Source organism: Conger conger, chromosome 10, assembly GCF_963514075.1.
Source record: "Conger conger chromosome 10, fConCon1.1, whole genome shotgun sequence".
Taxonomy (NCBI): domain Eukaryota; kingdom Metazoa; phylum Chordata; class Actinopteri; order Anguilliformes; family Congridae; genus Conger; species Conger conger.
In genome coordinates this window covers 14,547,595-14,575,365 of record NC_083769.1, presented here as the reverse complement: position 1 = coordinate 14,575,365, position 27,771 = coordinate 14,547,595, and the positions used below count along the sequence as shown (strand labels likewise).

Below are 27,771 nucleotides of genomic sequence, written 5' to 3'. Positions count from 1 at the left end.
TCTCTCTCTCACACACACACACACACACACATTTATATCTCTCTCACCCACACACATTTATATATCTCTCTCTCACACACACACACACACACACATTTATATCTCTCACACGTACACACACACACATTTATGTCTCTCTCACACACACACACACATTTATGTCTCTCTCACACACACACACACACACACACACACATTTATGTCTCTCTCACACACACACACACACACGTTTATGTCTCACACACACACACACACACACACACACACATTTATGTCTCTCTCACACACACACACGTTTATGTCTCTCACACACACACACACACACATTTATGTCTCTCTCACACACATACACACACACACACACGTTTATGTCTCTCCTGCACAAGGCTGCTGTGCATTCGACACACATGAGGAATATAAAATATGTCCGTTATATTCGCCGTGAACACAAAACACGTGTTTTCCCTCCAGAAAGATGAAAAGAAGTTAAAAACATTTTCAATTGCTGCTGCAATGCAAAAGAAGATTTCAGATACGTCATGTATTGCCTTCAGTTATACTATGACTATTACTATCTACTGTTCAACAGAAAGGAACTTGAATTCTGAAAGAAGAAAGTGCTCCACAGCACTTTGCATGGGAATGTTCGGCTGGGATCAGTTTGTTCCAGAACCAACCGGCAATTTTATGGTTATTTACTGAAGTTCCGCAAGGGGGTGGGGGACAGTGGGCTGTTTCACAGCCCTGTCTGCAGCTCTGATGTGGGGGATAGTGAACTGCACAGCGCCTGAAAAACACACACCTCTCTGGACCTTAACCCATTTGGGCAGACGCCAAATTCTTTGGCGTTTTCGTTTCGTTTCCCCCTCGTTATTGTCCCATGACCCTTTCATGTGTCTCACCTGATGTTTATTTGTTAGCCCACCCTCACTCCCATGTCCCACCTAGTTTGTCTCATTCCCCTGTGTATTTATACCTGTCCTTTTCAGTTGCACCTTGCTAGTTTGTTTTGTCCTGTTTTGAGTCCCAAGTCCTTTAATGCCTTCCCCCTGTTCTAGCCCCCTTATTCCTGAGTCCTTGTTTCCTGAGCCCTTGCCCTTGTGAAATTCTGTCCTGGTTGGTTTTTGTCTTGTTTTTGGATTCTTGTCTATGACCCCTGCCTGCTCTTTTGACTATTCTTGTTGGATCACGCTTTTGGACCTTTTTGGGCCTTGTTTGGACTGACTCCCTGGTTTTTGAACTTTGCTTGTTTGTGATTGCACTCTGTCTGACCCTTCATCTGCCAGTAAACCTGCCATTTTTCAACAGCCCTGTGTCTGCTTCTGGTTCCTCTGTTCCCCCCGGCCGTGACAAGTAGTAGTTTAGTAGTAGTATTTTAAAGGTACAACAAGTAATTTCTGACTTCTAACGGTCAAGAGAGGAATAGCAGCAACAGACAACCACAACACTGTTTATCCCACCCCCTTCTATGTGAACGTGCTGACATTGAAACACCATTGGCTGTGTCAATTAGAACCAATTTTCAACCAATGAGCTTGAATTATTGTCCAGCTATACAATGTTTTGGTACAGAGTGTCGGACCATCAACTGTGTGTTTGGAAACCCGAATTTAAGGACTATAAACACAGGCAGAGGGTAAGTCAACATGTCGGTGAGCCTTTTACAATGATAGAAAGGGATTTACAATAGTCTTGTCACAATGATTTAAAACAAAAACCTTACCTATTGTACCTTTAATTGGAGTATTGAATTTGTTTAGTTACCTTCTGAATTGTCTTGTCACAGTGTTTTAACACAAATATTTTACCTTTTCTTTATATTGCATACTTGGGATTTTTACATGTAATTTGGCTGACGCTTTTATCTAAAGTGACTTACAGTTGATTTAGACTAAGCAGGAGACAATCTTCCCCTGGAGCAATGCAGGGTTAAGGGCCTTGTGTGGATCTTATTGTGGGCCTTGCTCAAGGGCCCAACAGCAGGGTGTTATTGTGGCTACACCGGGATTTGAACCACCGTGTGTCCCAGTCATTTACCTTAACCACTACGCTACAGGCTGCAGGCATCCTTTACTCACCACGTACAGTGCATTGAGCACGAGAATAACATTTGCACACAGCAGGGTAAGATGTCGCCACTGAATCTCTGTGCTATTTGCACACCTGGACACTCAAACCAGCACACTCACACCAGAACACACACAAGCACACACAGACCAGAACACACACAAGCACACACACATGCACACACCCACAGCATACACACCAGAACACACACAAGCCCTCACACACCAGCACACACACCAGCACACACCCACAGCGCACACACACCAGAACACACACACCGCACACACACACTAGAACACAACTTTCTGAAGGCTGTCAGCTTACGGGAAGGCGAGTCTGAACCTGTGTGTCTTTTTTTGGGAAATCATGCGTAGGAGTATGTCAGCTTTTCCAAGGATTGAAGGCATTAATGGAGAAATGTACTCACCTCACAGCAGACTAAATGAATACCCATGTGCTTTCCTGGTCATGAGTATTAGTGGGGATGACATTAAAGTGCTGTGTGTCTCAAATTAATTCATGTTTCTGTTTGTGTGTATGTGATGTATATGTATGCATGTCCATGTGGGGTGACATTAGCTCAGGAGGTAAGAGCCTTCAGCAGGCAGTCAGAATGTTGCCAGTTCGATCTCCCGTCCTGGGCGTGTGAAAGTGTCCGAGACACCTAACCCCCCATTGCCCCCAACAAGCTCGTCAGAGCCCTGCATGGCTGCCTATCACCCTTGATCCGTGAATGCGTGTGTGTGTGTGAATGGGTAAATGAGATGCATTAAATGTAAAGCACTTTGGATAAAAGCTCTACGTATATAAACCCAGTCCATTTACCGGTTACCATGCTAAGCAGGTCTGTTTAACCAATGCCTCCTCGCTGTCTGTGTGTGTGTGTGTACATGTGCCTCCTCACTGTGTGTGTGTGTGTGTGTGTGTACGTGTGCCTCCTCACTGTGTGTGTGTGTGTGTGTACGTGTGCCTCCTCACTGTGTGTGTGTGTGTGTGTGTGTGTGTGTGTGTGTGTGCGTCTTTGCTGCACACAGTATTTCCATGCTGACAGTACTCTCCAGGGTGTACTGTGGCAGATTACATTTGCGATGTTCCAGACAAAGAACAGTGAAAGCTCATTAGATTCAATATATTATTAATGAAGTAGTTATTTTAAGTTGCAGGTAATTACCCAACGTCTAACGGCAGTGTGTACCTGGCTTTATCTCCATCTCCAGAGGGAATGATAGAGACAGTACCATGTTTTCCCACACACAAACACACAGAAAGAGAGAGAGAGAGAGAGAGAGAGAGAGAGAGAGAGAGAGAGGTAGGGGCTATCTGACCTTGCCTTTGTTAGATCAGTGGGGAAAGAGTTTCCATATGAGCAGATGGTGGTAACCATCATGATGACTGTAGATTTGGGTGAGTAGGGTAGGGACTCCGTATGAGAGTATTCCAGCCATGAATGTGCTACAGTGCCAGCAGGGGTCCACTCAGCTGAACATCTGAGGGAGGGAGACACACCAACCCTGTGAACCTTCTGAACCCCTGAATCCTGTAAACCTTCTGAACCCCTGAATCCCTGAACCAAGTAAACTCCCTGAACCCTGTGAACCTTCTGAACCCCTGAATCCCTGAACCAAGTAAAACCCCTGAACCCTGTGAACCTTCTGAACCCCTGAATCCCGAAGCCAAGTATAACCCCTGAACCCTGTGAACCTTCTGAACTGTCTGAACCCTGTGAACCTTCTGTTTAATGCTTCCCTTTTTGCAAGTAAGAGAGAGCAGCTGCTTTTATAACTCAAACAAGGCCCTTGACCCTACATCGCTCCAGGGGGGGATTGATCCCCTCCTTAGTCAAATCAACTGTAAGTCGCTTTGGATAAAAGCGTCAGCCAAAGAACTGTAATGCAATGTGATGACTCTGACCAATACTACACTGTATCTACACTCAGGTGTCCAGCCTGAGTGGACACCTGAGTGTCCACTCAGGCACTCAAAAGTTCACTTTAACTTTAACTGTTTAACTTTAACTTTGGTTCTCTGCCAAAGCAGCCACGTTAAACATACCGACAGGAAGATAGGGCAAATCCAGCAGGTCTAGCCTGACACTCTATCCAGAAACAGACTAAACTGTATGAACAACATTTCGGACCTCATTTTTGCCACGAAAGGGATAAGAGAACAAACAGTTTAAAAGGGTGAAAGGAGGAAGTGACTTGTGGTTCACTGCTACCTTACTAACTACAACAAAAAAAGTCTAAATGAAAAGAAGACTCTACCAAATGTTTGGCTATTTGGATCAAAATAAAGGCGTGGGTTCGGAGGTCCGATCACAACCGTGAAGGGGAGCTTGAAGGTACTCACAGACCGTGAGGTAACCACAAGTTAATAATGTGGAACTAAATAAGGAAAAGGTTCCCCGGCAAACTGCCAACATAAAGCTACCCTAAAAGAAAGGAGGAAAAATAAGAAACAGAATTAAAGCGGGTGGACTTGCGATACACGACCAAGGCCTCGAATTCACTGACAACACGGGATTACCGATAGAGGCGGGAAGTGCCTACGGACAGCGATGTGGTTACCGATAGAGGCGGGAGGTGCATACGGACAGCGATGGGATTACCGATAGAGGCGGGAAGTGCATACGGACAGCGATGGGGTTACCTATACTGAACCCCGGGCTTATCGGCGAGTTCGCTAAGCTCTCCTCAGATTGGCCTTTCACACCGGCTAGGCTCCGTGCCGGTTCCAGTTCCCAAACATAATTTTGAATCAGCCGGCACGTTCAGGCCGAAAATGAATTGGTTCGGAACCTGAAAAGTTGGTTCTCAGCTGGAACCAAAAAATATTTGGTTTTACCGTAATGTCATCAGTGTCCATCATATTCCGCCTGCCTTGTGCATTGAGGAACGCCCTCCGTTGATGGGAAGTGGAACTTTGGTTCTGCTAAAAACTGGTATGGACCTGGGCTGGTTTGCCAAAAAGCTCTGAGACTGAGACTGGTTCTGAGACTCCAGAACGGAACCAGAACCAGAACCGCGTCTGTCAGAAAGCGGGATGAGAAGGGCGACACTCCAACGACCATGTACACCACTTGACTTTCGGAAAGTCAGAAAGCCACAGAGATTTACCTGACACTCACATCGGCTCAACTGACCATGTCAGGCGGCGTGGAAGGGATTCAGGTGGAAGGGTTTTATTTCTATTTTTTTCGATTCCAGTATGTCTGGCAGAAATATTTTTATAATATGACCTGGCATGACTTAACTATGGGAACAGGCTATTAAGTGTAACACACCCTGCTTAGTTTGCCTGAAAGCTAGATAGTTTCTCGCACCATATCAAGCTTGCACCATATCAAGCTTGCTGGCTTAACTCCAGTCCTGGGGGGCCGCAGTACCTGCTGGGTTTTTGGTGTGTTTCATTGTGATGAATTAAGGAATTTCGGTGATTAATTTAAGTCTTTCATCGGCTAAAGTCCACACACACACATCAAGGCTGGTTGAAAGGAAAACAAAAATACCTGCAGACACTGCAGCCCTCCAGTACTGGAGCTCAACACCCCTGATTTTTAAAAACGCATTTCTAGAGAATTATAATGGGAAAATACTACGGATTTGTGAACTGAAGAAAATGGCTGAAAATATTGGCTGAAGTGGTGGAGCAGTTAACACGCAAAGTTGTTGAAAATCATAGAAATGAAAACGTCTGAAGAAATCATGTTTTTTAAATTTTTTCAATTTTTATTATACTTTTTTTCACAGTATTTTTTCCCTTAAAACCCCCGGCAACAGCCGTAAACCAGAAGGTACTTCAACACAATAACACAACACTAATCATGACACCCACACCATGATTACGCTAGTTTTTCCAGTTTGAAGTGAGGTGTAAGGCTTTCCTGCCTAGAGTCAACCATAAAATACACTAGTGCCTCTTCTGTGGTCACACGCTGTGGGCCCTTCTTGTGTGTTGAAGGAGAAATAAATCACGGCTGTACAGTAAGTGGACCAAGAGATATAGTGTCACTCTAGGGAATATAGTGTCACTCTAGGGAACATCTTCAGGGAAGCGTCGTGATATCACCAGGATCCATAAATCTGTAAACCCGTAAGATGGCTCTTTTGCATGAAGCACAATGCATTGCGCAAGAGGGAGGATTATCTATGGTGTTCGCCTGTTCAGTGCTTCACATCTGTCCTTCTTAGAGTCAACCTCCCCTTCCATTAGAGAACCCAGATCACCCCCCCCCCCCCACCTAAAACATGCACACACTCACACACACAAATGCACAAACACTTATGCACACACATGCACACACATTTACACACACACACCCACAGACACATAAACACACTCACATCCACACACACAAATGTGCATATGTAAACGCAAGCACACATGTACATACACAGACAAACACACGCAGACACAAATGCAGAAACACGCTCGCAAACACACACACCCCAGTTAATTCTCTGGACAGAGAATTAAGGACAACGATCACAGTCCAAGCTGGGCGACAACAGAACTTTCACGAATGTTCTGCAATTTCAGTTAAGTGATACTCTGAAAAATTGTTTCAGAGGGCAGCCAAGGCGGCCAAATGCAAGATGGAGATAAAAACCCACGTCCAAAAAGGACTGAGGACCTCCAGTGGATAGTCCTGCATGATGTAATCACTGATAACTCCACAGTACATTTTTTTATCCCAGTGGTTGATAAAAGCTGTCAGTTTTGTTTCAGTATTAAAAATGTTTTCCACCTTTTTGCGGTATATACCAGGTTATACCCAATTTGTTTTTGGATTGTTGGTCTGCATGCTTGGGTTCCCTTTTTGTTTGGAGTGAAGTACTTGAAGGGTAAGAGACGTGCTTGCTCACTGTTACATTAAATCTTTTCTATAAATTTAATGAAAACCTCTCAGAGTTTGACAAGAGATAATCAATGGCACCCTGCACACTGAGAGATGGGGAATTGGTAACTACATGCTGAGGAGAAATGAGTGACTATTTATTTGATTAGGTTATGTTGAAAGTGTTTTTTGTTTATTTGTTTGTTGTTGTTTTGTTCTGTTTGTTTTGTTTTTGGTTGATTGGCTGGACCATTATCATTTGGTAAGATCATCTGATGTTACACTAAGCCCTTGGTTTGACGTCTCGTTAAATGGTTTTTAAAACTCAAAGTCATGGTTCTGCATGTAGCCATATTGCGCCTGGTGGAGAATGGTGCAAGAGCTGGCCCGTGGGTGAAACTGGCTCACGTGGAGCCAAAATGGCCGTGACTCTAGCCAGTGTGTCCATCTCTGAGCACATACATCTGCTACAGAAAGCAATGCCTTCTTCTTGAGTCAGAACAGGCATATCATTGGTTACCCATCATTGTAGGACACCCAGGGGCCAATCAAGTTGCCTGAACTTGGCATGGGTCCCTGCTTGTACACATCCTCTCTACTGTGAAAATGGCACAAATAATACAATAATGGTTATTTTCCCAATGGGGCTGACAGTTAGTTCACTACAATGCTGACTGTGTGATTCCACTGCTCCAATCCCACAATTCAAGCTGCAGAAGCACTTTTAATGAACCCAGTCAATATGGCAAAGCTCATAAATAACCCCCCCGACACACACTTACTTCACTACGTTTATTTATTTATTTCAGAATAGCAGGAGGGATAAAAGCCTTTTTTATGGTCCATTTAGTAGACGCTTTCATTCTTGTCCACCAGCACAGCAAGCTTTCCGCTTAAAGCAATTAATTTAATAACCTGAGGGGTGAGAGGGATTGTCAGGCTCATTCACCTTGATGCCAATACAAACACCCCCTACAACCTCTTGAGGACCTCGGTCCAGAAGCAGAACAGTGTAAAAATAGGCTGTTTTTCACTCATTTACGTCACTCCAGGGCCAGGGCTGAAAACATCCCCTTTGCCTCCATTTCCACCCGTAAATATTGACAGCACCCGGGTGCTGATGATTGACAGGAGCGGTGCTGGGGTCAGTGGCCTGGAGACCAGGGCTCGGGAGGCCAGACAGATGGAGCAGTGCTAGGGGCCTTTCAGGGGGCTCACCCTGTTACAGCGCTGCTGCTCAGTGTGAATGGTGTAGGTCCAGACCAGGCCAGGCCAGTGAAAAGCAATGAAAAGGTGCCTGCCTCACCCAGAGAACAGGAGTTCAGTCAGTTAGTGTGACAGTCTTGAGCCTCACCCAGAGAACAGGAGTTCAGTCAGTTAGTGTGACAATCTTGAGCCTCACCCAGAGAACAGGAGTTCAGTCAGTTAGTGTGACAGTCTTGAGCCTCACCCAGAGAACAGGAGTTCAGTCAGTTAGTGTGACAGTCTTGAGCCTCACCCAGAGAACAGGAGTTCAGTCAGTTAGTGTGACAGTATCGAGCCTCACCCAGAGAACAAGAGTTCAGTCAGTTAGTGTGACAGTCTTGAGCCTCACCCAGAGAACAGGAGTTCAGTCAGTTAGTGTGACAGTCTTGAGCCTCACCCAGAGAACAGGGGTTCAGTCAGTTAGTGTGACAGCCTTGAGTCTCACCCAGAGAACAGGAGTTCAGTCAGTTAGTGTGACAGTCTCGAGCCTCACCCAGAGAACAGGGGTTCAGTCAGTTAGTGTGACAGCCTTGAGTCTCACCCAGAGAACAGGAGTTCAGTCAGTTAGTGTGACAGTCTCGAGCCTCACCCAGAGAACAGGGGTTCAGTCAGTTAGTGTGACAGTCTCGAGCCTCACCCAGAGAACAGGAGTTCAGTCAGTTAATATGACAGCCTTGAGCCTCACCCAGAGAACAGGGGTTCAGTCAGTTAGTGTGACAGTCTCGAGCCTCACCCAGAGAACAGGGGTTCAGTCAGTTAGTGTGACAGTCTTGAGCCTCACCCAGAGAACAGGGGTTCAGTCAGTTGACGTGACTGCATCTCATCACCCACCATTGCTGGTCAGTTAGGCTCCACAGTTTGCCTTCTCCCATGTCTTCCATGTACAGTATATGGTATATATAAAATGTATATTTTTTGTTCTTGTCTTCCAGTCTCACAGTTAAAAGCATTAAAAGCTATGTGCTCTGATGTCTCTGAGAGCAAAGTTCAGGCAGGGCAAGGGAATGGGTGGAGCTTGAAATGCTGCAAGGCGAACGTGAAGAATTACTACACAGTAAGACCCAGAAGTCAAAGACTGAACTCGATAATGAGTCAGCGCCTGATAGTGTATTGAGAATGAGGACATACCGTGTACAGTGTGTTAGATAAAATGCCCGCATGCTTACACAAGAGACCTGGGTCAAAACATTACTTTAGACACCGCCAACCTTCTTACAAGAAACAATAATCAGATCACAATTCTTCTTCATAAGAATGGATTCCTTCACACACTCACACACAGACATGCGCACACGTATTCACATGAACACACACATTCACTCACGCGAAAAACGCTGAGCCCCTCTCTTTTCTCCTCAGTCATCAGTAAACGCACACCCCCATTCCCGCCAGTCCAGACAAAGCTTGCACCCATTCACCCCAGAATATCCCCGCTGACCTCCAGATGCCCCTGCTGAACCCAGAGCAGGTCATAGTCATACGTAAAAATTATGAACACTGTCATACATGTGCAGAGGAATACCGGGCTTTATTTCTTAATATATTCTCCACAGGGAGAAGATGCTTCACAGCCTCCACAAGTGACTACTCATAGCTCGCCCATAATGACAGGGACTGAATATTAGTTACATTTAATTATTGAATTGAATGAAAGCTTTCAATAATTAAAGTTTTCTCTGTAAGCTACAGGCAACAAGTTGGTCACTCTCCTGTTAATAATAATAATAATAATAATAATAATAATAATCATAATCATAATCATAATCATAATCATAATAATAGTGATAACAACCTTGATTTGGAATGGGAAGTCGTCATTTCTTTTCATGAAATAAACTTTAAAAATATATTAAGTAAATTTCAGACAAAAGAACTTGTTGGACTTATAGCCATTTATTTAGGTTTGGCTAACTGAAATAACGACTTCAGTGATATTCACTCATTTTATTTCTCTCATTGCCACATTTGTATGGTCTTTTTTTTTTTTTTGAGTGCAAATGCAAATGTACTTACAACATACAGCTACATTTCAATTTCTTAATGCTGTACAAAGTTTATTTATCTGACCGTGAGGCAGGGCACTGATTGTAAGTATCCCCTCACAGTCTTGCAATACTCTCTGAACACTGAATAACTTCCTGTATAAAACAATCATTTCTTTCTCTGATATTTGTGCTCATGTCCTGATAGATCAAGTTTTGATCTAAACGTTTTACAAATATTAAGCACATTTTTGAAAAGCCAGCTAAAGAAAACCATATCATAGGCACAATCATAGTGTTTCCATAACTGCTGTGTGAATGTTCTGAAGAGGACGGTCCAAGAATACGCAATCAAACGACCAGAGGCCAGCTGCCAGCTGCCATTGGCATTCCGGAGCAGAGTCATTTCATTTATTTGAAGAATGTTTCTCTTTATCCACACACCAACTTATCCACCTCAGCGATATTTCAGAGTTTCTCAAAATTTCCGGCTTTTCCAGTCAGGTTTACTTTGCAAGTAAATGATTTGCATAGAAATGGTTGGATGGAAACCTGCCTTATGAGAGCTTACAGGTAAGTCTGCGGTGTAAAAACTAGCAGCTTGTGCTGCCTCGTGTCTTCGGTGCGGCAGAAGTTTTCTAAGCACAGCATAATCTGTAGAAACGAACACAGACAGCTGCGCCAAAGGTGAAAGGTCTAACATAACCTGACAGGCCGTAATAAAATAAAAAAACATCTGGCTGGGTAAAAACAGGCACAAGGGCACGTGCATCAAAGGTCTACCAAAGCCTGGCAGGCCATGCTAAAATAAAAAACATGTCTAGCTGTATAAAAACAGCTGCTTCTCCTGCTCTCCAAGAATGAAAGGAACAGTGGCAGTTAAACAGCCATTCTGGATAAGTCTTCCTGTCAAGCAGGCCTATAATAGTATACACATGCTCACACACGCACACACGCACATACACACCCACACACATACACGCACACACGCACATACACACACACACACACACACACACACACACGCATACACACACACACAAACTAATTGAAGAAAAGTTCAAAATTTGTGAAATATTTCTACACATTTCAGCACATTTCACATCGCATATAGCCCTGGATCTGTTAATAAAATAAAATAAAATGCCAAGCAACAGAAAGTGAAATGGTTGCAAAACCGAAAGTCTTTCACCACACAACCCAACTCCAAAGCAAACAGTGCCCAGTGATTCTGTGGGGCAGAGGTCTGCAGGGTTTCATATAACAGCACAAAGTCACTTCTTCCAAATCGTTTGGTCAACACAAAGTTTGCGATCGCACCAAAATGAATGCTTTAATGTCCTCTGAAGATTTCCCAAACCGCAGTCGTTTCCTGGACAGACACAGAGAGAAAGACTTCCTTCCCAGTCAGTCGCCTTGGCGATAGAGCCCCTCCCACCTCTTTTCTTTACAGAACGCAAATGACCAGGCCCATGGACCATGTTAAAAGTAGAATAGGTCATTTCAGACTTCTAACGGTCAAGAGACCCTCAAACCACACCACTGGTTATCCCTCCTCCTTCACTGTGGACATGTTGACATTGAAACGCCCACCCCATGCCATTGACTGTGAAAAATCAAACCAATTTCCAAACATGTCAGTGAGCCTTTTTCAAAGATAGGAAAGGATTTACTAGAATGGTCTTGTAACACAAAAGACATACCCATTGTACCTTTAAGGTGAGAACAATGAGTGCATTTACATGCACAGCATCACTCCAGTCATACCCCAATCATGGCAATACCATGACCAAGATTTCTCAAAATTGTGTAGAAGGCAGAGCGAGGCTGAAACAGCGAGTGTCATTACTCTTTAAGGAAAGGATAATCAGGAGTGGTGAGAGGTTTGGTCTACAGCATGACTGGGACCTGGAATGTTGGTGGTTCAAGCCCCAGTGTACCCACAATAAGATGCGTGCAGCCCTTAATTTCATATTGCTCGGGGGGGATTGACCCCTGCTAAGTCTAATCAACTGTAAGTCGCTTCAGATAAAAACATCAGCTGTAATGCAATGTAACTTTGGTGCACGCACGCACACACACGCACACATGCACACACACACATACTCATACACATACACGCACACACACACACACAGCTCTCGCTCTCTATCAGTGCTCAGGTATCAGTAGCCCTGCACCTTCCCGAAATAACTCAACCCTGGGGGCAGGCAGTGTGCTGGATTTATGATTTCTCCTTCATGGATCCCAGACAGAGGTCACCTTGCAGGTGCTTGAGTCTCAGTAAGAACGTCAGTGTACCCGCCTTTCTCAGTTGCGTGAAAACCAGATTAAAATCTCATGCTTTCCCGCAGATTTACCCGTTTTATGTATCTTTTTTCAGCTTTGAACTTTTATTCAAAATTTAGGTGTGCATCAGTCTTCTATTTCTAGTCAATGGAAAGCTGTTTGAAGTGGATTGCTCGTATGAAAAGCCTGATACAAATAAAGTTTGATTGATTGAGATCCCCCCCAGCAGAGGGATACTGCACATGAACACTTTACCACTAGGGGCCCTTCACATGGAGGGGCCTCAAAAAACGGATGGCTTCAGTTTAGCCCCCCTGAGACAGACAGTGGAGCTCCACACTCAGTCCCACCCCTAGTTAACAGTGGAGGGGTGTAAATCTGGGCCCTCAGATCCTAAAGTCATTAATTTGGTCGGAACCCCCCCCCCCACTCCTTGGTAGAATGACTCAGTAACTTACTGGCTCTGCGATACGCAGCTATACGTTTATAGCAACTTGCCGTAAAAACAGCAGCTGTAAAGTCCGCCCGTTTGGCTCACATCTTGGCAGTGTCCATTTCAAGGCTCTTTCCACTGATAAACTCCTTTCCTTTCATTCCTGCGTCTGTCTATTCCAGAGAAAGGACCAGAAAAAAACAAGAAATGGACCTCAGTGCCAGCACTCCATTGCTGAAATGAATGGAGGTTCTACATGAACTGACCAATAAGGCACATCAGTGAAGAGAAGAGAAATGAGGGTAACACTCCTGTTTGGGCATCTCCCAGCACTGTGCCTAGAATAAGATGATTACCACGGGGGAAGGAAAGCAAAACCTTTTTCACTTCATATTATGTCTGGGGTCAATTTGACCCCATTGAGTGTTTGACCTCTCTTAACCCTTTGATGCAAAAGTCAAAAGTGATCCAACTGCATCAAAGGGTTAAAAAGTTAACCTGTATGATTTTAATAAATAAACATAATGCTATGTGTCACGTAGCAACTTTACATACTGATGTGTTGTGTGGGGTTATGTTTACCCTCGGTAGGTGTATACAATGTAAGAAAATACACAACCATTTTTATTTTTATCAGATTTCTTTGTGGATGATTCTGGTGGCACTTTCCCATACAGGTTTCAAACTTTCATTTATCACATATTTTTCATAATTAAGGATAAAAGGCTAGTCATTTGGGAAAAAATAAGAAAGGTGACACATAACGTGTCAATTTCTCAATTACAATAATTGTGTGTTTATTTAAACTGTTGGGGTAAATTTGACCCCAAACATAAAAGTGCTCATAAAATCTTATTATTAAACATAATATGAGGGTTAAGTAATCACCACATGGTACCTATGTCTACCCTTGAGCACTCAACCTAAAGTCTAAGCAGGCTCTTTCAATCATTTATTTGGAGGTACTTTTTCCAAATCTGACACTGTGAAGGACGGGTAGCAGTACTGACGTCACTGAGGGCTCATGGGTAAACACCCTACAGAGCCTGCACAAAGCATCCAGAATCTTCCACAAAGGCAAGATAGCAAATGAAGCCCTGATTCAATCAACCCCTATCCAGAACTTTGACTTCATTAAATTTAAAAAAATGCAATTCCAAACAACAGACAGAAACTCAATTCAAATTTATTTGAATTTATTTTATTAACAGATCCAAGTACAACAAAGAAAAAAATATATATTTATATATAATTGTTATTATGTACACTTGTTTACAGTTTGCAGTTTTGCAAGGTGAGTGTCACTAGAGTATATACATTTCCTCTTATTTACATACATTCGAAAGTTTGCACTGAAGTGCCAGTTTTCACAAACATTACAAACCTCAAAATAAGGAATGGTTTCTCCTGACATCCAATCACACTGCCTCACGCCAAGAACATACGTGGAACATACACATGGACGTCTTCCTATTTGCTATAAAGAACGCATGACACGCATGGAAAAATGTTCAGTGAGTACTTTGAGGTCTTGTAGAGTACATATGGTCCCTACTGGACCATTCAAATTCTGTTGATTTGACACACACTTCGGCAGCAGCCATTTTGTTTTTCGGAGAGCATACAGGTAAAATGAATGAACTGCTGATTCGCACCAATCGGATGTCTGCACCAGTCAAAGCACCACAAGTACGATGTACCGTTATGGGGTGGAGGAAAAACAGAAAGGCGGGGCCCGCAGGTTTTAATTGGGCTGGTGGCTGAGGGTGCATTAGCAGTAGCTACGCTCATCTTGTCCCTCCGCACGGTGAGGTTGAACAATGTTCCCCAGGCAGTTTGGAGATGTGGTTCTGGATGTTTTTCTCAAACCGCAGAGGCACCAGGACTACAGCTCCCAGCAGCCTCAGCTGGGAATGGCATACAGGAAGCAAGCGTTTCACACACACAGCAGGGCAGCATTCACACACACACACAACACACACACTCACACAACAGGGGAGCGATCCAGTAACACAGTCTGAACAGTTAAGGCAGAAGTCAAGACATTTACTCATTGTAGCTACTGAACACTCCATTGTCTGAGTTCATATTCAGAAATGTCCTTCTTGCTTTGCTTTTAAATTCATATCCCACTGTTTTTTAACGCTATTTATTTTTTTCACATAGAAAGTAGTTTTATTACAAAAAATACAGTAGGGTCCAAAAGTCTGAGACCACGAGTGAACATGCTTCTATTTTGCATTCTTTTCTAATTACAAATTATATTATCAGCATAACAATTTAAGTGAAAAAATTTAATCTTTGAAAACTACATGAATTTCGGAATTTCTTATATGGTATGCCCCCCTTTTGCTTTACTGGCAGCATGCACTCAAGCTGGCATGGACTCCACACATTTGTGCAAAACCTGATGATTCATGTTATCCCAGCATTATTTGACAATGTTCCAAAGAGCATCTTGTGAGGTTACTGAATGCTTGGCTTCTGTCAGTCTTCAAGTACCCCCATAAATGTTCAATGGGGTTGAGGTCAGGTGATTGTGGATTGTCCAGCACTCCTTGCTGTTCTTTAGTCTTCGAGTGGTTATTGCAAAGCTTTGAATAACTTGAATTTGTTTTTTAAATCCTAAAACTTTCTGTTTGTTTCCAGGATTACATGAAAACAAAATGCCAGATTTTCAATGTGGTCTCAGACTTTTGGACCCCACTGTACCTGAACTACGATATTGAAGACCAACTTGCATTAAGGCTGAACAAATGTATTACATTTTGATATCTCAACAGCAAGGCATTCAATGAACAATGAAGTATTCGATTAACATTTGTCCTGAACTTTGACTCACAGTTAAAAGCAATAACACATTTTTTGTTCACAAACAGTGCGACTTCAGAAAATGCATTAAATTTATGATTATGAAGAAAATATATAATGCATTCAAATGTAAGGACAAATGCAAACTACAGTCCATATAAAATTACAATCACAAGACCAGCTGATCATTGAAAATACACACAAAATACAAGAAATTCTTCAATACTGATCTGAAAGGCCAGCTGGTTGTGGTTGACATCACAACATTATCAGTGTGCACATTTTTTTCTTTGTCAGGGTGAGTTTGCCATTTTGTTGGTTGTTGATAAACCTGCCTTTGAGAAGGACTTTGAGCCCTTGGGAAACAATCAAGTTCTCTCTCTGCACTGAAGCTTGGGTCTCAGAGTTCACCCATAGCTTATAACAACATTATCCTGATTACTATCAGCAGTTCAAGCATTTCCAAGTGTCTGTATTTTAAAATGGTTCAGGCAACAACACAGAATGGTCCATTTACATTGTAGTCATCGGTAGCTTATTTCTCATACTTAGTTTATGATAATTCATTGTCTTGTACAACATGACTACAGGACATTGCATTATGCAAATACAAATGAGAACAAGTCCATTTAATCTGAACTTTTATCGTATTGACAGTTAAAACCACTGCTGTTGACAAAAAGCACCTTAAAAACCTTATTTTCTGATGTATGCTAAATTGATGCATGTTAAATTTAAAAGTGATTGTTGTGCTCCAAGGCAAATTCCCTGAGAAATTAGCTAATGTTGACCAAAGATAAACAATGCTGAGGAATTTCCTGCATTTAACCAGGTTGAACAGGCAGGTGCACCAACAGCACAACATACCTCAAACCTATACACTTCTGATCTTACACTTCTGAAATACACTTCTGATATTTTAAATTTAAAGTAAAAAACAGAGAGAATTGTGGGAAGAGCCGGGTATCCACACAGAAGCCTAACCAAGTAACAGGTTTTGTTTTTCCTTTCTTTGCCATTTGTTCACCCACCATAAATTCTCACTCACTCATCCACTCCTTCTCTCTCTCATCCTTCTCTCTCTCTTATCCACTCCTTCTCTCTCTCTCATCCTTCTCTCTCTCTCTCTCATCCACTCCTTCTCTCACTCATCTCTCTCTGTCCCAGGTTCTCGGCCCCCTTGGAGGGTCAGGGGTCAGGTTGAGGGGCGCGCGGTTCGGCTGCTCCGGGGGAAGCGGTGCACTTTGATGTGTTTGGACAGGTGGTCACTGCGAGCGAACTTCTTCTCACAGACGGGACACTGGTATGGCTTCACCCCTGAATGGGAGCGTCGATGTCGGGAGAGCTCATCCGAGCGAGAAAACCTGGGTAGGAGAGGAAGAAGAGAGGAGAATAACGTTTACCGCTCCAAAAGTCCCACCCATTGATAAACTCCACTAGCCAGTGCTAACAACCCCATTGATAAACTCCACTAGCCTGCGCTAACATCCCCATTGATAAACTCCACTAGCCAGTGCTAACAACCCCATTGATAAACTCCACTAGCCTGCGCTAACATCCCCATTCATAAACTCCACTAGCCTGTGCTAACATCTCTATCGATAAACTCCACTAGCCTGTGCTAACTTCCCCATTGATAAACTCCACTAGCCAGTGCTAACAACCCCATTGATAAACTCCACTAGCCTGTGCTAACTTCCGCATCGATAAACTCTACTAGCCTGTGCTAACATCTCTATCGATAAACTCCACTAGCCTGTGCTAACTTCCCCATCGATAAACTCTACTAGCCTGCTCTAACATGCCAATCGATACACTCTACTAGGTGGCACTAACATGCCCATTGATAAACTCCACTAGCCTGCGCTAACATGCCCATTGATAAACTCCACTAGGGGGCAATGGGAGGGTAAGCTTTCAGAAAGCCAAAAATGGGAGGAGCTAACATAGAACTTCAGTGACTCACCAATTTGGACCAATAAAAGTTTTTTGTGGAGAGCAAAACCTTTTCATTGGTTCAAACAAGTACACAATTGACAACTCACAGTAGCTTCACACATACATCTCAGTGCCCTATGATCTGTCACCATTCAGCACAAGCAGGTCCCATATACACAGTGTAAAATATAGCAGAGGACAAGACGTGGTGTATGTGTGCGTGGGTTTGTGTGCATATTTGTGTGTGTGGGTGTATGTGTGTATGTGTGTGTGGGTGAGTATGTGTATGTGTGTGTGGGTGAGTGTGTGTATGTGTGTGTGTGTGTATGTGTGTATATGTGTGTGGTACCAATGCAACCCAGAGCACAAGATACATTGGAGCCACAGATACATGGGGAGAATGCAGCACCTTACGCATCAGTATGCATCTCCTACAATTGGGTCAGTCACACTTGGATCGAACTTGCGATTTAATTTGGATCGGCTAAACACTGAACAGGTATGTTACATGTTACTGTGAACTTCATATCTACAGTCTTCAGCTAGAGGCAAAGAGCAGAGGATCAGGTGAGAGGTGCTAGGTGCTAACCTTGTTAGCGCTCTACTGAAACAAGTGAGAGATGCTAGGCGCTAACCTCAGTCTTTATCATCTTCATCATGACACTGTCCATCTCAGCCAACCATCTTTATCCTGACACTGTCCATCTCAGCCAACCATCTTTATCCTGACACTGTCCATCTCAGCAAATCATCTTTATCCTGACACTGTCCATCTCAGCCAATCATCTTCATCCTGACACTGTCCATCTCAGCCAATCATCTTTATCCTGACACTGTCCAACTCAGTCATACCTGTACTTGCACAAAAACACACTCATGTAGCCATACCACCAGGAATCCTGTTTCTGCTGAATGGATGAAGCTAAGGTGAGCACTCAGATGGGAGTCCTCCTGGGGAAACTAAGTCACTGCTGGAAGTGGTGTTGCTGGGCCAGTAGGGGGGTGATCTTACCTCTGGTAAAAGTAAACCCCAATTGCCCAGCCCAGTGATGAGGACACAGTGTAATAGGGAATCCTGTCTTTTGGATGAGATGTTAAACCAAGGTTCTGACTCATTGTGGTCATTAAAGATCACATGACACATATTGCAGAGTAAGGTGTTCCCTGGTGTCCTGGCTAAATTCACAACTCACCGCCTAATCATGCCTCAGTTTCACTGGCAAAAAAAAAGTTCTGCGTTTGGTGAGCATTCTGACACAAAATGGCTGCCATGCATCACACAGTGAGTGCTTTGGTTTCTGCCTCAAAAAATAATTACTACCACCACATACACATACATACACACATACACTCTGAAACCAGCAGCACATGCTCAAACAAGAAGCAGCTCTGTACAGACTTAAATATGCCTCTAAGCAATGGCCACATCACCACAGGAGAACAAAAGATATTTTGCACTGGTGGTTCTGCAAGACCCCTCATTATTTCACGAACACAAGCTCAAAATGAACTCGCTCAGAGGGCAATGTGTCCCCACGCCTACGCTACGTAAGACTCATTCTCCCTTCACAGAGCAAGCACATGAGCGCTAAGGAAGCTAGCAGCAAGAATTAGCTGCAGACCAAACAACATTCCTCACCAAGTTCACCAAGTGCACAGAAATGCAGCAATAATGTTTGCACTGCATTTTACCCACTGTCTGGAGTTCAGTGTACCCACTATCTGGAGGGTGAGTGTAGCCACTGTCTGGGGATCCAGTACCCACGGTGTGGGGGGGGGGGCAGTGTAGCCACTGTCCAGGGCACAGTGTAACCACTGTCTTGGGGTTAGTGTACCCACTGTCTGGGGCCCAGTGTACCCACTGTCTGGGGCCCAGTGTACCCATTGTCTGGGGCCCAGTGTACCCACGGTCCATGGAACAGTGTACCCACTGTCTTGGGGTTAGTGTACCCACTGTCTGGGGCCCAGTGTACCCACTGTCTGGGGCCCAGTGTACGCACTGTCTGGAGCCCAGTGTACCCACTGTCTGGGGCCCAGTGTACCCATTGTCTGGGGCCCAGTGTACCCATTGTCTGGGGGGCAGTGTACCCATTTGCCAGAGGGTACGCAAGTGAACGCAGATGCGGTCAGGGCAAACAGACAGTGAGGGCCAAAGTCTACCCTCACTTCAAAGGCTTATCTAATCTCCAATCCAGCACTGGCAAAACAAAGATAAGGAGGCCTGTGAGCACTTAAACTGAGCCAAGCGTCTGTGGATATTTAACTTCAGGCCATGCAGGGCCATCACCACGGCCGAAGGGAATAAATGCTTACAAACTTCAGAGGTACAGTGCCTGAACACAAACAGGAAGTCAAACTCTCCTATGACACAACTAAGTGAAAGGCTAATTGAACCAAAGCACATTTGCAGCAGTAAAAGGTTGCAGGAACAAATCGCTGATGGGGTACTGCCATTGTATCCTTGATCTAAATTTGGTACACAAATTTCTATCCTAACATATCTTATCTGCATTCTGTAGGTGGAAAACATTCAATAAATGCAGCACGCAATTTAAGGTGTGTATTGTATGATAATTCCTTTTAAGGGAAACTTGTAACTAACAAATATCTTTTGAAACATCACATCACACCTAAAAAAAAATCACCCAACATTAAGTTTATGTTTTGTTTGGAACCCAAGATAAGAACTACATTTTGAACTTTGAAGTGAAGTCAGATGTCCTGGGCTGCTGTCGCTGGTACCAAACCAAACCGGCACTCTCCAAATGTCTGTCTGGACCCTGTTCATCTGGAGCACAAATAATCATTCCATAAAGAAAGTGAACAAACATGGAGAAGCTGTACGTGTTGAATGCTTTGTTGAAAGGGTGTGCAGACTGTGGCCTCTGAGGTCAACTCCACGCACTCTCAGGCAGTAGGACTGACCGCTCCACCACCGCTGCAGGTGGGCTGCAGGTATGCATCGGTAAAGGTCCCCTGTGTGGTACACGCGAGTCTGACCCTCTAGACACTGCCCATCTCAACCAATCATCTTCAACCTGACACTGCCCATCTCAACCAATCATCTTCAACCTGACACTGCCCATCTCAACCAATCATCTTCATCCTCACACTGCCCATCTCAACCAATCATCTTCAACCTGACACTGCCCATCTCAACCAATCATCTTCATCCTCACACTGCCCATCTCAACCAATCATCTTCAACCTGACACTGCCCATCTCAGCCAATCATTTTCAACCTGACACTGTCCATCTCAGCCAATCATCTTCATCCTCACACTGCCCATCTCTGTCAAACATTTCAGCCTGACTGTCCATCATAGTCATTCATGCACTCATACACACTGTAAGGTCAACAAAACTTCAGCACAAGCTTGCAGGTTTCAATACGGTGCGAGGTACAGCTGTGACAGATTTGAACAGAGTGCTTTCGCATGTAGCCAGCAGCATGAACGGATGAAGCTGTGGGAAGAGGTCAGGAAAGGGTTTGTGCTAAGACAGCCACTCATGCGGCTGTAGCTGCCATGATATGGAGACCATTCACATGTGCTCTGGTCTGCAGACCGAGTACTGTGGGGCAACATGGCTCAGGCAGTAAGAGCAGTTGTCTGGCAGTCGGAGGGTCGCCGGTTCGATCCCCCGCCTGGGCTGTGTCAAAGTGTCCCTGAGCAAGACACCTAACCCCTAAATGCTCCTGATGAGCTGGTTGGTGCCTTGCATGGCAGCCAATCGCCGTGTGTCTGTGTGTGTCTGAATGGGTGAATGAGAAGCATCAATCGTACAGCGCTTTGGATAAAGGCGCTATATAAATGCAAACCATTTACTGCAGCTGCAATGGTACAGCCTGCAACAGCTTGCTTCACTGCAGACTGAGGCCGATACAGACACAGGGAGACCAGCCGTGATATGAGCTGGCAAGTGGCACAAATTGCGAAAACCAAGTTGTAAAAGCTCAATGTTCTTTACGCACTGAAGGCAGGATGGAGTGAAAATGTATCGTAGCTTGTAACATTTTTGCTGCACAAGGGCAGGTGGCTAGTACCAAAATTTCTAAATTCCCACCCCTGGTTGTACAGCACAATTTGCATATTGCTTTTTGGTGAAATAATTCCACAATCATGCTGTGATGATTTTGGCTCATGTTAGCTAGCAAATGAGCCAACATTAATATTAGCAGTAGTTGTTTATCATTGCTCATATACTCATATTTTGTTAACCTCAGATCAGTCTATTTGCCAATATCACCCTCTTGTATTTAGGAGGTGTAATGTTTGCATACAAGGGCGGCACGGATTGTGCAGTGGGCAGCACTGCCGCCTCACAGCAAGGAGGTCCTGGGTTTGAATCCCGGTCGGCTGGGGCCTCTGTGAGGAGTTTGCATGTTCTCCCCGTGTCAGCGTGGGTTTCCTCCGGGTACTCCGGTTTCCTCCCACAGTCCAAAGACATGCAGGTCAGGCTGATTGGAGAGTCTAAATTGCCCGTGGGTATGAATGTGTGAGTGAATGGTGTATGTGCCCTGCGATGGACAGAGACACCTGGACACAAACACACACCTGCACAGAGACACCTGGACACAAACACACATCTGCACAGAGACACCTGGACACAAACACACACCTGCACACACACACCCTCACCTCCAGCCACAGCTTGGCCAGGTGCAGGCGAAGGGCTTCTCCCCAGTGTGCCTACGCAGGTGGGCCTTCAGGTGGCTGCTCTTGGTGTAGGTCTTGTAGCACCCGGGGAAAGAGCATTTGTGCATTTTAATCAGGTCCGCCACCGGGCTCTTCTGGAGCTTCTGCCCCCCAGACAGGAGCCCTCCGGCCCCGGCCCCGGCTCCGCCCTGGGGCTTGGCAGCGATGGGGACGGGCGCTATGCGGGCGAATTTGGGCGAGGTGCTCAGGCTGGCAGAGGAGGGTGGCAGCTGGGGCACGAGGGCAAAGGTGTGGCCCTGGATGGTCACCAGGAGCTGTGGGGGCGGGGGCTCCTGCTTAATCTGGACGGGCTGGACCTGCAGGACCACCGACACCCCTCCCCCAGCCTCGCCCACCGGACCCTCCTCCTGCTTTATCCCGCCCAAAGGGCTGGGGTCCAGGTTGGGGCTAGACTGGGCGGTTCTGGGCTCAGTTTCGGCTGGGGCGGGGATGTTGGCACTGGACAGGGGCGCCTTTTGGGCCGCGTGGTCAGCCCCGCACCCCTTGGCCAGCTCCCGCCCCCCAGGCTCCTGCTTCAGAGCCACCACCTCCATATTCTCCTCCAGGAACTCCTGGATCTCCTCCAGCGTGGGCTGGAACAGCCCCGTCCGCTCCTCCAGGCCGGGTGAGAACGCTGGGAAGCCCAACCTCTCGTCCTCAGCCGGCTGTGGGCGTGGCGACTCCCACAGGCCGGAGAGGGAGGTGTGCAGCAGCAGGAGGTCGAGGAGGCCGCCCTGGCTCTCTAAGCCCGAGCTGCAGCCCAGAAGCTGGGCCTCGGGGCTGGAGCAGGACCGCAGGCTCTCTGAACCGGAGCTGCAGCCCAGGAGCTGGGCCTCGGGGCTGGAGCAGGACCGCAGGCTCTCTGAACCGGAGCTGCAGCCCAGGAGCTGGGCCTCGGGGCTGGAGCAGGACCGCAGGCTGGACACGTCGCTCAGGTCGTCCTCTGAAAAGGGCGACGGCAGCGTGTGGTGCCTCCCCGCGTCCGTCCCCATGTCCGACAGGAAGTACGGCCGCGCTGAAAACACGTCCGAGCCAAACGTCTCCTCACTCGCCAGCAGGTGATCCACCATTCCTGGCCCAGCCAATCAAAACCGTCCGCACGTCGTCCCTTCCAGTTCTATATAAATCAGTATATGTATACTAATGTATTTACGTTCCAAGCCTCGTCCTCCTGCAAAACAGAGAAGAAGAGAGGAAGGTCATTGCCATGGACGCGTGCCAAGGCTCAACAATACAGGCCTTCAATTCAGTAACCTTTTTCAGGATTTTCTCTTCTTTGTTGAATTGTTCTCCTTTACATCGTAATGGAGATTAAACGTAGCACAACATGTTATAACCTAGAGCTGACAGAGGGATAGACAAAGTGTTCAAACTCAAAGGACAAACAACTGTTGCGATTGCTTTTTTCGCAGGCAATAGAAATAGGCCACTGCAGGAATTGCATGAATAACAGCTCAGCGCAGTACGTCACCCGCAAACTGGATGCAGATGTTCGTCTTTGACGTTGAAAATAATATGATCATTCAACACACATGTGCTTTGCATATTTGCAAAGCGCAAGGGCATTTTTTCACAAATTTAAATTAAAATAACTCGTAACAAATACTTACAAGTAGGCCTATTCATGGCCTTTAAACATTAAACATTAAACATTAAACAATTAGAAATGTAGTTTTGTCTTTTTATGTACTTGGCAGAGCTCAATATTTACAAGACTCAAAGCGAACAAGCATGATAAATATATATATGAAAAATGTAAAAAGTATATAGGCTATAAACACTCTGAGCAATTTATTAGGTGTTTATTAGACTTCTTATTTGTATTTTTTGGTCTTCTGCTGCTGTAGCCTATCTACTTAGAGGTTTGACGCATTGTGTGTTCAGAGATGCTGTTGTAATGTGTGGTTATTTGTGTTACTGTCACCTTCCTGTCAGCTGCTGCTCACTGGATGTTTTTTGTTTTTCGCACCATTCTCTGTAAACTCTGTTGTGCATGAAAATCCCAACTCAAAGCACCCTGTCTGGAACCAACAGCCATTCCACAGTCCACACTTTGATCACATTTCTTCCCCATTCCCCATTGGTCTGAAAAACAGCTGAACCTCTTGACCACGTCTGCATACTTTTATGCATTTACTTGCTGTCACATGATTGGGTGATTAGACATTTGCATTAACAAGCTGATCCACCTAATAAAGTGCTCACTGAATGTATAGCCTGCAACTTGTTCATGAAGGAGGTTAGTAACATTTCATGAATCTCGACTTTAGTAGAAAATGTACGTGAGAAATTAATCCCAGTGAGATTTTAACAAGAAACCAGTAAACCAGTAAACGTGTTCAAATATTAATCCTATCGCCTCTTGTTTGTCCAAAGTTCCGCTCAGCATTGGGCAAGCGCTCCATACCACGTGCGCAGATGTGGGCTCTTCTGAGTCCGGCGGCGGACTGAGGACACCTCCAACTCGCCTTCTGAGTGCGTTTCCATTTCAAGTTCATAGGCGGCTGATGTACAAGGTCGAGTCAAACACACCGCCAAGAGCAAACAATGCCCCAACAATTACTTACGCACATGTCCGGGTTGTGGGCTCTCCAATGTCAACTAATGTTCTGTAAACATTTACTGATGTCATCCTGCTGGATTTAGAAGATCCCATTTGCGGAAAACGATCGCATGATTAACTTTTTTATCCATGCAAACTGACTAAAAAAATCAAATACGTCAAATACGCAACTCTTTCTGCTGACAAAATGGCATGTGTTGCTTTCAGTAATACCAAGAAATTAATAATATTGTACATGAAAAGTAATAGATTAAGTGATATTTTTCCAGTTCGTTCCCTTCAAGCGATCTCCAATTAAACAACAAAATAAAAACAACGTGCAACGTTGGTGTTGAGCTAACTTTAGTCATAAATTGCGAGATAAATCAGCTCGATCGCGATTGTGGCAGGTTACCGTTGTAGAGCCACTTATACAGCCAACCAATTAACAATGACCGAGAGTAACCCAACCCACGGCACATGCTGTCACATATTAATACAAGACAGACTACCAGGCGCGAGGAACAATACCACAAAACGGCAATGATAACAATCATAATTGTATGCATACGTGAAGCTATTAAGTTTCAGGCAAAATACAAAGCGACTGTAGTTACTGTTGTTATTTAAAAGCAAAACAGGAGCTAGAAATATATTCAAGTCGTATCAGTGCAGCGAAAGATTTTGTGAACGTAAACGAAATATCTAAAGCATTCGACACTAATTCTGGTCGTTTTCGCTCCTTGCTATCTATGCATAATTGATTCTTATCGATGAAACTATTTGCAGCACTAATACTTTTCATGCGCGCCCGTCCATACTGTGCTGTGCACGGTATTTACCGCCCCTTTAAACCGACCGCGTGAGCAGCGCGCCCCATAAGCCACAACATAAACATGTTTTCGTCCGTCAGCATGCCGAAGGGTACACACATATGACTGACGCCGTGTCTACAAGCCTGGAAACATTCATTTGGAGGGAGGATAAACATCGCATCCGACATTACCTTACATCGGCGGACACTCAAAAACCATCGAATTCCAACGTGTTCTATGTTTCCAAATGAAAAATGATCAATTCTAAGTGCAGCGAGTTTTGTCCTTGAGACGAGCTTCTCATTGCAAAGTCGGACGGCGCCACCCCGCCTCCGCTCGGCACTGTAGTAGTAGTATATTACCGTCACATGACTACTGGGGTGTAAGTTATAAGAGGAGCAGGGGTAGGCTCCCGAAGGCTCGTCCTCTCTCTGCACCCCGATTGGCCAGCGGCGCCTGGAGGCCGGTCTCGGCGTTTATAGTCAATGGAGGAACTGCATGTTGACAGCCTGGCTTTCTTACTGTCGGAATCTGACTTCTCGCTTGATAAATCCCCGTCAGGAATGGATTTGAGGCGCTTAGAGCTTACACGGGTGACACACGATCATCAGTGCGCCAGTCTGATGATCCTGTGTGACCCGTGTAAAACATGATCACTCATTCATAGAATAAGAGTCGAGTGATTATACATTCCTAAATGAACGAATCACAACAACGTCTTGATAGTTTATTGTTATTATTATTATTATTATTATTATTATTATTATTATTATTATTATTATGATTACCGGGAGGAAACCCATGCAAATGTGGGGAGAACATGTAAACTCTGCACAGAGAGGCCCCGGCCAAACTCCACACAGAGAGGCCCCGGCCGGCCGGGATTGGAACCCATGACCTCCTTGCTGTGAGGCGTTGCTCTTTTTTTATGATTAATTTATTCTGGCAAGCCTGACTTTCTCCTGCATAAGACAACAATTAACAAATGACATGACATTAAAAAATGAAATGCAGCTCAGCTAAGAATATCTTAAAAATACAACAGTTTAATTTGGTAATATTGTGTATGGTGAGATTGCTGAAAAGCAGCATTGTTGGCAGATGTGAGCCACATTATTTGCAACTTGAGTTTATGATTACCAGAGGGATAGATAAATAGAACAGCTAGGCGTATTGTTGTCAAGATGGGATACTGTAAAGTCTGCACAGTACAATGAATGGTGAATACTAGCTCACCATTAAAAGCATCTGGGTGATAAAGGAAAGCTAATTCTCAGGAAATAGCAGAATGCTGTTCTGGATTATCGCCTGAACTTCCCTATGTGTATATGGGTCAGTGACAAATCAGTGATAATGCTTATAATAACTTATAATACATGACTTTGGGCTTGAAATCAGAAGTGAGGGGTTGCATTTGTCTGTGCTTGTTTACAAAAATCTGGGCATTTGCTTAGAAAAGTAATGTGATCTTGTTTTTGTCACGTGTAGGTACTATCGCTCAATGACACTATCATATTCATTAAGCTTTCAGCCCCCCCTCCCCCCCACCTATCCCCAAACCAACCTCAAATGAGTACTAATATATACTGTAAAAAGTATATATACAAAAATGATATTTTTTAAAAACCAGCCCGTCTTAATGAAATACAGCCATAAATGTGTTCACAATATGTTACTCAGTTCATCTGGGAGAGAGGAAGTTGAATCACACTGTCCTGGAAGATGACTCTGCAGTTTTTTATTCATTCCAGGGCTGAAACCAAGTCTTATTATTGATAGCATGATTTTCACTTTAGCAAATAAACAGTATTTCACACAGAGTCTGTGATTCAGTTCTAATTGTCTCTCATTGTAAAGACAAGAAGAAAACATGTTCTTCATGATTTGAAATGGTCACACATGCACAGGTGGGTACTACATGTAGAAACTCAGAGATCAGCAGAACTGAGGGAAAAGGAGGCTTATTCACACAGGCTGGATGCTAATTTGCTGCCTCACCCAATTTTTCAGCAGGTCCTCTCAGGCAACATGTGAATACAATTCCAACCACATCATCCTGGATCCAGACAGTACACAACTTTAGCAGATGCCTTTTAACTGGAGCAACTCTCTGGT

General features: G+C 44.6%; 1 protein-coding gene and 1 gene segment (V, D, J or C); both read right to left on the bottom strand.

The window, feature by feature from the left end:
- LOC133138129 (Ig kappa chain V-III region MOPC 63-like) overlaps positions 1-27,771 on the bottom strand; it is a 340,842-nt gene that overhangs the window by 122,698 nt on the left and 190,373 nt on the right.
- Positions 14,127-25,982, bottom strand: LOC133138120 (Krueppel-like factor 15). Its single transcript, XM_061256610.1, has 4 exons — positions 25,848-25,982; positions 23,152-23,470; positions 22,243-23,052; positions 14,127-17,028 (listed from the first exon to the last, which is right to left on the bottom strand). Exons 2-4 carry the CDS (start codon positions 23,367-23,369, stop codon positions 16,860-16,862), a joined length of 1,197 nt encoding a protein of 398 aa, XP_061112594.1. The 5' UTR covers positions 23,370-23,470; positions 25,848-25,982; the 3' UTR covers positions 14,127-16,859.

What these genes read in the sequence shown, in the direction of transcription:
- LOC133138120 (XM_061256610.1), bottom strand. Translation starts at nt 23,369, where the DNA reads ATGGTGGATCACCTGCTGGCGAGTGAGGAGACGTTTGGCTCGGACGTG. An exon ending in TCCGGTTCAGAGAGCCTGCG is followed by an intron (nt 23,053 to 23,151) that starts GTCCTGCTCCAG and finishes TCTGGGCTGCAG; the next exon opens with CTCGGGCTTAGAGAGCCAGG. An exon ending in TGGCCAAGCTGTGGCTGGAG is followed by an intron (nt 17,029 to 22,242) that starts GTGAGGGTGTGT and finishes TCTCCTACCCAG; the next exon opens with GTTTTCTCGCTCGGATGAGC.